This window comes from Equus przewalskii, chromosome 3, assembly GCF_037783145.1.
Source record: "Equus przewalskii isolate Varuska chromosome 3, EquPr2, whole genome shotgun sequence".
Lineage (NCBI taxonomy): Eukaryota > Metazoa > Chordata > Mammalia > Perissodactyla > Equidae > Equus > Equus przewalskii.
The window spans coordinates 105,723,263-105,735,657 of record NC_091833.1 but is presented as its reverse complement, the minus strand read 5'-3'; the positions used below and the strand labels follow the sequence as shown (position 1 = coordinate 105,735,657).

Sequence of the window (12,395 nt, the reverse complement as noted above, 5' to 3'; positions counted from 1 at the left end):
CGTAAAGCACGTGTCTTTAGTGAAAAGTGATGATTTAAAGTTCTACTTGTGTACTTTGTCTGGTCCTACTGTAAAAGAATGGTGAATTGTGGTATAATTATGCAAGTGAAGTAGGAAATATGAAGATGTAGAAGAAGATAGTGTTGAGCGAAGGAAGAACACAAAGTTGAATGGTCATAGTGATAAGTACGTAATAACAATTTATGTCTAAAGATTGAACGAGGCTAGAGGGATGTAAATGAATAAGGTATTTAGACACAAGGGTTATAATAGTTTTATGAAATTACTATTTTTAAATAAAAATCATAAATTATTAATTGAACAAATATTTGTTGAACATCTACTATATATTGAATGCTAGGGATAGAGTATACAAAACATATATAGACTGCCCTCTTAGATCTACTGGTCAAGTGAGGGGAACATCAATCAAATAAACAAGTGGAAGCTTATGCTAGTGATAATTGTTATAAAAAAGAGCTATATGGTCATATGTGAACTTATAACAGCGGGATTTAATCTGTTAATGGAAGGTGACCCTGATCTGATATTTGAGTAGACTATGTGAAAAGAGGGAAGAATGTTCTAGACCTGCTTTCTCCAATACAATAGCCACTAAGCCACATATGGCTATTAAAAACTTGTGGCTATTTTCTTTGTTTCTTTTTTTTTTTTGAGGAAGACTAGCCCTAAGCTAACTACTGCCAATCCTCCTCTTTTTGCTGAGGAAGACTGGCCTTGAGCTAACATCCACATCCATGCCCATCTTCCTCTACTTTATACATGGGACACCTACCACAGCATGGCTTTTTGCCAAGTGGTGCTGTGTCTGCATCTGGGATCCGCACCTGGGATCCACACCGGAGAACCCAGGGCTGCCGACAAGCAGAACATGCGAACTTAACTGCTGTGCTATTGGGCTGGTCCCAAACCTGTGGCTATTAATAACGAGTCCAAAATGAGGTGTGCTACAAGTGTATAAGTATGTTGGGTTTCGAAGACTCAGTACAAACAACAGAAAGTAAATTATCTCAATTTTTAATATTGATTACATGTTGCAGTGATAATATTTTGGTTATACTGAGTAAAATAAAATATATTAAAATTAGTTTTACCTGTTTTTTACTTTAATGTGGCTACTAGAAAATTAAAGATGACGTGGCTTGCATTATTTTTCTACTGGATAGTACTGAGTGGAGGGCATCCAAGTCAGACCAGTTGAATAAGCAGAGAGCAAGAGGTAGCATGGTATAAGATGATACTCGGAAAGAGTACACAATGAGGTATTTTATATGTCATATGAAGAGTATTATTTTGTCCTATGAAGGGAAGCCATTGAGTCAGTTTTAGAAGGTGGAGGGGAGGTATCTCATGATCAGACTATATTTCACTCTTAATTTCACTCTTAATATTAACCTTTTTTTAAACTGAAAATTGACTTGAGTTACTAAACAATATGGAAATTAAGTAGATCTATGAAATCATGCAGACACTATCATTTTAACCATGTGGTTTTGTTTTGTTTGTTGGGGGTGGGTGGGGAGAAGATTGACCCTAAGCTAACATCTGTTGCCAATCTTCCTCTTTTTGCTTGAGGAAGATTGTCACTGAGCTAAAATTTGTGGCAGTCTTTCTCTATTTTGTATGTAGGATGCTGCCAAAGCACGACTTCATGAGTGATGTGTAGGTCCGTGCCTGGGATCTGAACCTCTGAACCCTGGGCTGCCAAAGCAAAGTGTGGAAACTTAACCACTATGCCACTGGGCTGGCCCCTTTTTTGACCATGTTGTTATACTATTGTAAATTTGTTGTACTGGTCAAAATTATTTTAATTTCTAATTCATTTTAGATTCTTCCTGGAATAATAAGTGTTCATCCTGTAGTAAGAAATCTGGCTGTTTTATGCTTGGGATGCTGTGGACTACAGAATCGGGATTTTGCAAGTAAACATTTTGTGTTACTATTGCAGGTAGGATTTATCTTGTGACAAAATCTTGATTGTAGTTCCTGAAATAAATATTCAGAATCTGTGGTGATAATGCTAATACTCTAAATTTAATCTATTCTGGGGCTTATTGTTGAAGATGATTATTATGGATGACTTTTAGGCACTTGATCTTTTTTATCTTTTGATTTCTTTCTTATTAAAATTTCTTTGTAGAAAAAAGATGAAATACCAATTATTTAAGGTATTTTAAAAATCATATAGCAAATATTTATTGAGTGCACATTATATGCCCAGCATTATTCTAGGCTTAAAACAAAACAAGACAGGTAATTAAAAACAAAACAAGATAAAAGTTGCTGTCCTAGTGGAGCTTACATTTTAGAAGAGGAAACACAATGAAAAAATAAATAATATATAGTATGTCAGAAAAAAATAAAGCAGAGAAGGGGAACAAGGAGTGGGAATAAGGAGAGGGAGCTGTTTGGTCAGGAAAGACCTCACTGGTAAGTTGAAATTTGGACCAATACCAGAGGGAAGTGAGAGAATGAATCATGTAGATATCTGGGTAAGGGGTTTCCGAGGAGATGAAAGAGGAGGGGAAGGGGCCCTGAGGTAGGACTTTGCTTCACAAGTTCAAGGAGTAGGAGAACATGTGGCTAGGGCAGACTGAGCAAAGGGGAGAATAGTAGGAGAAAGGGTTTGCAGGACGTCTCTGTCTTCCAGGGACTTACAGACTGTAAAGATCTCGGCCTTCACAGTGAATGGGATGGCGAGGAATTGGAGGATTTTGAGTAGAGGATTGTTATGATCTACCGGGTATATTTGTAATGTTGGTATAGACCAGAGGTTAGCAAACCTTTTCTGTAAGGGCTAGAGAGTAAATATTTTAGACTTTGCAGGCCATATAGTCTCTCAACTACAACTCTGCTGTGGTAGTGTGAAAACAGCCATAGGTTATTGTCTATGAATGACTGAGTGTAGCTGTAGTTCAATAAAATTTTGTTTATGCACGCTGAAATTCGAATTTCATGTAACTTTCTCATGTAGTGAAATATTACTTTTTAACAATTTAATAATGTACAGTTATTCTTAACTTGGACTCTGTACACAAACAGGCAGCAGACTGGATTTGGCCCGTGAGCCATCGTTTGCAGATCCCTAGTTATTAACTGCAGGAGTACCAGTAGGGAAGGAGGGATACTTGTAAGAAAGGTATTGCAGTAATCCAGGGAAGAGATGATGATGGCTTGGGCCAGTGTTTTGGTTAGTGGGGTCATGAGAAGTGGTGGTCATCTAAGTTTGTAGATAATGTCTATAGAATTTGCTGATGAATCTGATGTGGCATATGAGAGAAGGAAATTGAAGATAACTAAGGATTTCTGTCAGAATAACTGGAAAGATGAAATTGCCATTTCCTGTGGTGGGGAAAACAGGAACAAGTTTTATGGCAAATGGATGAGATAAGGAGTTCAATTTTGGGCATGGTAAGTGTGAAGTTTGAGATACAAGTGAATAATAGGTATTTATGTATGAGTTTGGAGATAGGAGAGAAGTCCAGGCTGGGGAGATGAATCTGGACGTCTTTATCCTAATAGTATCCAATGCCTAGAGCCTGGATGTTACCTGAGGAATAAGCGTAGACTGAAAAGAGATCTCAACTTTGTAGTTCCCTAGGGCTGAAGCAACATTTAAAGGTCAGGGAGATAAAGAGGAACCAATAAAGACTAAGTTGAAATAAACATTAAGGGGAGAGTGTGATGTCCTAGAAAGCAAGTGAAGATGATGTTTTAAAGAGGCTAGAGTGACCCAGCTGTCCGTTGCTGGTGACATTGATAAAGATTCATAATTCACCATTTTTGGCAGGTAGGCAAGTGTTGTGACTTTCATGAGAGTAGTTATATGAAAGGCAAAGTCTTATTGGAGTGGACTGAAGAGAGAGTTATGGGAGAGGAATTGGAGACAACCATTGTAGACTACTGTTTCAAGATTTTATTTTCTGTTGGGAGTAACAGAGAAATGGGTTGGTAGCAAGAGAGTGGTATGGAGTAAAAACAATTTGTAAATTTTGTTTTAATATTTTTAGGAGGGATAAAATTACAACATGTTTGTACACTAAGGAGAATGACCTAGTTGAAAGGAAAAAATTGATAATATAGGAAAGAGAGGGCACTTGCTAGAATGCTGTTGAGTAGACAAGGGGGGATGGAATCTAGTGTGCCAGTGGAATGCATTTGACTTTTTAACTCCTTTGGACATTGGTCTTTAACATTGGGGCCTAGCTTAACTTGGAAAATGTACCTCCCTTCACATCCCTGTGTAAAAAGACAGTGTGATTCATGTAGGGTCTGGTATTACCAAATGTAATGGAATAAAAAAGCTGAAAGGAATTTTAATGCAAATTGCTTGCCAGCAGGTAAATGAAAGTGCTTGGGGTGCTCAACTTGAAAATAACATCTGACAACAGGGATCATCATTTTCATGAAAAGATTATTTTAAGAGACTAAACTCAATAGTTGAATTTTCCCCCAAAACAAAACCCTTATCTTGAATCGTCCTTTAGTGTTGCATATGACATTGCGAAGAAAAAAAGCGTATAATTGGAGAGAACTTACAGTCATGTGTTCTGGAAATAGTCAAACTGCTGTGGCTTGTATCAGAGGAAGAAAGTTAAAACCGTACTTTTGTCAAAAGACAATCCTCAGGAATTTCATTGAGTTTTGTTTTAATTTCCTTTTTTGGAGCACATGGCATCGAATCAATTCATTTAATGTGCAATGATGAAATTCCTGATGCTGCTTTGTTGATAGTTATCATCCGTGTTAAAGAAAAATTTCTGTTGTGAGATGCTTTTGGAAGCTTGGAATGTCAGTATTATCTTTAAAATGGTGTAAAGTTTCTTTCTCAGACACACTGGAGGAAAAATCTTGGTACTTCGTCCGGATGAATCATTTATACTGCTTGGCCATACATCTGGTTTTGCCCTAAGATGTAGAATGAACCCTCCATGTGTCATAGAGAGTTGTTGCTTTTTACACCAGCAAGTACTGGTATCAGTGAGTCTGCTAGTAATTCTAAAGGAAGTTTTGTTTACTATTGTGAAATTTATTGGCTTCATAGGTGCCTAGGAAATGAAATCCTATATTTTCAAAGAGGTTTAGCTAAGAAATTAAAACAGTAAGTTCTCTACTTCATTTTCCTGGCTTTCTAGAAGATGAGTCTTGAAGTGCTAGCTTGACTTCTGGTGATTACTTTTTTTTTAAGTGAAAGAAAAATCTTACTAGAACATTTGATAATGAAGGGTTCATTTATGTCTAGCTTATTAAGTAGTTCTTTTTGGCTTTAAAAATGAGGTAAAACATTCATTTAAGATGCCCTATATACCATTGTGAATGCTGCTAAAAAGTTATGTGTTGTTGTAGTCAAGTTTGAACTCTGATAGAGGAGATTGGAGGTAGATAATTATGGGAAATTTCTAGTACTGCAGCAAAGAAAACACCATAGAACTCTTTCAAAAGATACTTAAGTTCACTTGACCTTTAAAGATGAAATGTGGACTTTGATCGTTTTAATTTTTGCTGACATAGTATCAGCAATAGGTGCTTTGGTCATTTCAGACAGAAGAAAAGCAGTGTGAATTTAATGCTTGAGTGTCCTGGAGCTTTCTGAAGTTATTTAATATTAACTCATCCTCTACTTAGAGACGACTATGGGATCCTTGAGACTGCTCCTATATAATTTTCTGTAGTGAAAAGGAATTGTCAAAATCAAGTTGATGTGAAAGATAAATGAATGTATATATCAAGACCATTCTACTATTTTACCTTCTTTCAAAACAAACCAATCAATAGCAGCCTTGTCATGAAATTAAAGTTTACCTTTTTAAATTTTATTTTAAGTTTAATCAACTTTGATCTCTGACTCGGTATTAATATTTGCCTGAAAAAAATAACTAGATATAGTATTTTTGTAAGTTAAAAATGTTTGTGAATGATATCAGATTCAAATGCAGTAAAAAGTAAATCATATGTGACATTTTGCTATACTTTGTATGTTATTCTAGGGTGGGGTTTTAAGCTTTTATCAAGTCCTCAAAGAGGTTCACGATTAAAAGAAGTTAACCACCTAATAGATTCCGTTATTTTTATAAAGGTATTTTCAGGCCTATCAATGGAAGATTTTAGATTAAGGAAAAATAGCTATCTTTTGAGGGAGTAAAAAATCAGTTGCTTTTAAATCATTTTATTAATAAAAATTAAGAACTGTATACACACTTGCTAGAAAGGCTGGAGAGGGAGATTATTTCATTTTAAAATCTTTCTTAAAGATTTTTGAAAAAGCTATTGCTACCCAGTAAGGGACTGAGAAGGGCAGTGAAACCCAAGTTACTACTGAGAGGGCAAAGCTTGTTTAGAATTTGTAGAGAACAGTCATGACAGTACATTCTTATAAGCATTCAGCTTCAGGAGATTTGCAGGTCTTACCATAAGAAAATATGTGACAGATATGTTCTTGAAATTTCCTTCCTGAAAGTTTTGTAATTTTGAACCACTTTTCTTTATTCTCTAATTTGATGAACTTACAGGTGATTTTTATTCATGCTGAAGACTAAGCTGTATGGCCAAGTAGTTTATCAATGACCAAAATTTAAGTGCATTAAAGAATAGAGTAAATCTCTTCATAATAGAAATATTCAGCTCTGTTTTCTCATGGCTTTGAAATTTGGTATGTAGGAATTCGGTTTTCTTAACTCAGGATAGACTCATACAAACTGCTGTGTTTTATGGTTCATCTCTTTTTATAAAAAGGGGTCCAGTTCATTGAAAACTGAATTCACTATTAATGAAATCTGAATTTGTTGAGCTAATAGGAGGAAAATTTATCTTTAATGAAAATTGATAATCTAGGAGAGCACTGATGTTCTAATGAATGCTTTTCATTGGTTAGAATGTAATGTTTTTGTCTTGATAGATGGCCCAGAGCAATTTTAAGATAATTGAACAGTTCTTTTAGATCTTAAAAAAATTGATAAAATAAAACCACAGTTGAACATAGTCATTCTTTTTTAAATAAAAGGAACAAATTATATAATTCAGCCTGACTCTAGTTTTATGAATTTTTGAACTTTTTCTGAAGGAAATATAACTCTAAATGTTATGATACAAATAAAACTTTTGTTAATTTTTGAAAGATGTTTTATGTAGACTTGACACTGTTAAAATTAGACTAAGAAAATAAGATATGTGTTAATTTTATGCGGCATAAACAGAATTAAAAGTTTATTGACTACTTTTTTTGGTGGGGGATGTCTCAATTTAGGTTTTGCAAATCGATGATGTGACAATAAAAATAAGTGCTTTAAAGGCAATCTTTGACCAGCTGATGACATTTGGGATTGAACCATTTAAAACTAAAAAAATCAAAGCCCCTCAAAGTGAAGGTGCAGAAATAAACACTAATGAAGAACAAGAGTTAAAAGAAGCTGAAGAGACAGCCAAGAATATTCTGAAACTCCTTTCTGATTTCTTAGATAGCGAGGTAAGAAATAATCAGAGCCCTATTATTAATGAAATGTGATTTTCAGCATGTGTATGTTTATGTTCTTTATGTTTTTTAGGCTGAAGTTTAAACTTGGCCAACATTTAAAAAATTTGCCTTTTGAATATTATAATTAAATCCTGCTTTCACTTCTAATATATCTAGTTTCTCGCTATAAAATTGCATGTGCAGAGAATTGAAGAGTAAACCAAATTGAAATGAATATTCGGGGAGGTTGCTATTATATTTTTCATTTTTTCTTCTTTGTGATTTATGACTTAAGACTTGGGGAAAAAACTTTAAGAAATAATTTTACATTGGGTGGGTGGAAGGTTTAAGATAGGGTATGGGATTGGATCTCTTTTCTTAAGGGACTCTTAAACTACAGTACATTTTTATATCATATATGAACATTTAATTAAAATTTTTTATAGATTATTTTTTTGAGGTGAAATTGATGTAACATTAACAGTTTTAAAGTGAGCGAGTCATTGGCATTTAGTACATTCTCAATATAGTGCAAACACCATTTCTATCTAACTTTTGTTGTTGTTGTTGTTGTTGTTGAGGAAGATTGGCCCTGGGCTAACATCTTGCCAGTCTTCCTCTTTTGTATGTGGGATGCCACCACAGCATGGACTGATGAGCAGTGTGCAAATCTGTGCCTGGGTTCAAAACCCGTGAATCCTAGGCTGTTGAAGTGGAGCCTGTGAACTTAACCACTCTGCCACTGGGCCAGTCCCCTCTAATTTTTAAAACATTTTATTATCCCAAAGGGAAACTACCCATTAAGCAGTTGCTCCCTATTTCTCTTCCCACCAGCCCCTGACAACCATCAATCTGCGTTTTGTCTCTTTGGGTTTAACTGTTCTGGATTTTTCATATAAGTGGAATCAGATAGTATGTGACTTTATGTCTGCTTTCTTTCACTTAGCTTGTTTTTAAGGCTTGTCCATGTTGTAGTTTGTATCAGTACTTCATTCCCTCTTATGGGAGAACAATATTCCATTTTGTGTATATACCACAATTTGTTTAGCCATTCATCCATTCAAGGATGTTTGGGCTGTTTCCACCTTTTGGCTATGGTGAATAGTGCTGCTATGAACATGTATTTCTTTGAGTATCCATTTTCGATTCTTTTGGGTATACACCTAGGAGTGGATTACTGGGTCATATGGTAATTCTACTTTTTTAGGATTCCTCCCAGCTAGTTAATTAACAAATTTAATACCTCACATATTTATCCTTTTTTTTTCATTGAGAACTTTTAAGTTCTCTCTTAGCAGATTTCAATTATACAATACAGTGTTGTCAAATATAGTCACCATGTTTTACATTAGATCTCCAAAACTTACTCATTTTATTTTTGAGGTATAATAAAACTTATTCATCTTAGAACTGAAAGTTTGTACCTTTTATCAATTTCTCTGTATTTCCCCCACCCCCTAGTCCCTGGCAACCACTTTCCTACTCTGTTTCTATGAGTTTGACTTTTTTTAAGATTTCCCGTACTTTTGCTTAGCATAATGTCCTCAATCTGTGTTGCAAATGGCAGGATTTCCTTCCTTTTTCTGTCTGAATAACATTTTGCTGTGTGTGTGTGTGTCACATCTTATTTATCCATTCATTCTTTGATGGACACTTAGGTTATTTCCATATCTTGGCTATTGTAAATAATGCTTCAGTGAGCATGAGAGTACAGATATCTCTTCAGGATCCTATTTTTCCTTTCTTTTGGATATATAAAGAAGTGGGATTGCTGGATCATATGGTAGTTCTATTTTTAATCTTTTGAGGAACTTGGATGTCTTTCCACTTATTTAGGTCATCTTTAATTTCTTTCAGAAATGTTTTGTAGTTTTCAAGGCAAAAGTCTTTTACCTCCTTGGTTAAATTTATTCCTGCTATTTTATTTTGGATGCTATTGTAAATGGAATTGTTTTCTTTGAATTAGAAGTCCAATGTGCTGTCTGTTGCACAACAGAGCCAGGTTGAAATTGTTTTCTCAATTGGAATTTTCTTAATTTTCTTTCCTGATTATTCATTGATGTTGTATAGAAACTCAACTGTTTTTTTGTGTGTTGATTTGATTTTGTGTTCTGCAACTTTGCTGCATTCATTTATTAACTCCTGTAGTTTTGTGTGTGTGTGTGTGTCTGTGTCTGTGTAGCCTTGGGGTTTTCTCCATCTAGGATCATGTCACCTGTGAAAAGACATGGTTTTAATTCATTCTTTCCAATTTGTTTGTCTTTTATTTCTTTTTCTTGTCTAATTGCTCTGGCTAGAACTTCTAATACACTGTTGAACAGCAGTGGTTAAAACAGGCATCTTTGTCTTGTTTCTGATCTTAGTGGGAATGTTTTCAGTCTTTAAGCATTGAGTGTGATGTGGATTCTTCATAAATGCTCTTTATCATTTTGAGGAAGTTCCCTTCTATTCTTTGAGTGTTTTCTTTGTTTATCCATGAAAGCATGTTTAATTTTGTCATATGCTTTTTCTATATCAATTGAAATCATCGTGGGTTTGGTTTTTTTTCCTTTGTTCATTGATGTGGTACATTGCGTTGCTTGATTTTCTTATGTTGAATCACCCTTGCTTTCTTGGGATAAATCCCACTTGGTTATGGTATATAGTCTTGTTAATATGTTGTTGAGTTTGGTTTGCTAGTATTTTGAAGACTTTTATATCTGTATTCCATAAGGGAAATTAGTCTGTAGTTTTCTGGCATTACCTTTGTCTGGCTCTGGTATCAGGGTAATGCTGACCTTATAAACCGTGTTGGGAATTGTTTCCTCCTTTTCTATTTATTGGAAGGCTTTGAGAAAGATTGGTGTTAATTCTTTTTTAAATATTTGGTAGAATTTGCCAGTGAAGACATCTGGTTTTGGGCTTTTCTTTTTGGGAAGTTTCTGTATACTTATTCAGTCTGTTTATTGTTATAGCTCTGTTTAGATTTTCTATTTCTTTTTGAGTAAGTTTTGGTAAATTGTGTTTTTCTAGGAAATGGTCCATTTCATCTAGGTTATATAGTTTGTTGGTGTTCAGTTGTTCATGGTATTCTCTTATAATCCTTTTTGTTTCTGTAGGGTCAGTTGTAATATCCCCACCTTCATTTCTAATTTTAGTTATTTGCATCTTCTGTTTTCTTTGTCAGTCTAGTTGAAGCTTTGTCAATTGTGTGCATCTTTTCAAAGAACCAACTTTTGGCTTCATTGATTTTTTTTTTCTATTTTTTCTATCTATTTTGTTTACCTCTTCTCTAATCTTTATTATTTTCTTTCTCCTTCCTTTCTTCTTTGGGTTTAGTTTGCTCTTCTTTTTTTAGTTCTCGAAGGTGTAAAGTTAGGTTGTGCTTTGAGATTTTTTTTCATAATGTAAGCATTTACTGCTATAAATTTCCCTTTGAGTACTACTTTTGCTGCACCCCATAAGTTTTGTTGTGTTTTCATTTTCATTCATTTCTAAGTATTTTCTAATTTCCCTTTTGATTTCTTCTTTGACCCATTGGTGTATAAGAAGAGTGTATTGTTTAATTTATACATATTTGTGAATTTTAAAGTTTCCTTCTGTTACTGCTCTCTAGGTGTATTCCATTGTCGTTGGAGGAGATACTTTGTATGATTTCATGCTTTATAAATTTATTGAGATTTATTTTGGACCTAACGTGGGGTCTATCCTTGAGAATGTTCCATGTGCACTTGAGAAGAATGTGTATTCTGCTATTGTTGGGGTGGTGTGTTCTGTATATTTGGTAGGTCTGGCTGGTATTATAGTGTTTAATTCCTCTATATCTCATTGATCTGTGTAGTTATTCCGTCTACTACAGAAAGTGGAGAATTGGAGTCTTCAATTATTATTGTGGAGCTATTTCTCCCTGCAATTCCATCAATGTTTGTTCATATATTTGGAGGCTCTTTTGTTTGTTGTGTATATGTTTATGATTCTTTTTGATGAATTGACCTTTTAAAAGTCAATATTTAATGTGCTTTGTCTCTTGTAACTGTTTTTGACTTACCACGTTTTGACTGCAAAATGGCAGAAAGAAGTCCTTCCTTATTAGCAATTTCTTAAGTGTAAATGGATTAAATTCTTCAATCAAAAGGCAGAGAGTGACTGTTTTGTTTTTATCTTTTGCTGAGGAAGATTCTCCCTGAGCTAACATCCATTGCCAATCCTCCTCTTTTTGCTTGGGGAAGATTCACCATCAGCTAACATCTGTGCCAGTCTTCCTCTGTTTTGTATGTGGGTCACTGCCACAGCATGGCCACCAACAAGTGGTGTAGGTCTGCACCTGGGTATCAAACCCAGGCCGCCAAAGCAAAGCCTGCTGAACTTAACCACTAGGCCATGGGGCTGACCCTGAGATTGCGTATTTAAATTTTGAATTATTAGCCAAGTGATATACGAACTTTCTGTTGGGAATTGTCCAGTGCCATGGCTTGCTGACGTTGCATAGGTAGGAAAACTATTGAACATTAAATTGTTTGACAGTATGTGAATGAATTTTTTTTTTAACACATTAATCTCTTTCTGGCTCAACTAGATTCTGTGACTTTGACTTTATTTTTATCATCACCACTAAAAAATCTAGACTTCTTTGTCCTCTGGGCCATAAGTAACAATCTTTAACATGCTTTAGAGACTTGCAGTCCTGTCCCAATTCAAATTCCCACCATTCATTTTTGGATGGATTACTATTGTCAGGAAAGTATGTCCTAGTTAGAAATTTTTAAAAGGAGGGTTGCATGCAGCTGTTGGAGTTAGACTTGTAGACTTGTGTTCTGGTTGCCTCTGTGTGAATCTTCAATAAGGCATTTACTGTCTTGGCCTTACTTATCTGTAAAATGGGGAATAATGATGCCTATTCACTGGAATTGTTCTTTAATTCAATCAACAAATATTTGAGGGCTAA

At 34.8% G+C, this 12,395-nt stretch overlaps 1 protein-coding gene across 3 annotated transcripts in view; it reads left to right on the top strand.

The window, feature by feature from the left end:
* The window catches only part of NCAPG (non-SMC condensin I complex subunit G), a 38,876-nt gene that overhangs the window by 16,804 nt on the left and 9,677 nt on the right, over positions 1 to 12,395 (top strand). For all 3 annotated transcript variants that reach the window (XM_070613102.1, XM_070613101.1, XM_070613103.1), the window contains exons 13-14: positions 1,850 to 1,969; positions 7,265 to 7,483. In XM_070613102.1, coding sequence (XP_070469203.1) covers positions 1,850 to 1,969; positions 7,265 to 7,483 — 339 coding nt within the window. The remainder of the gene's footprint in view (positions 1 to 1,849; positions 1,970 to 7,264; positions 7,484 to 12,395) is intronic.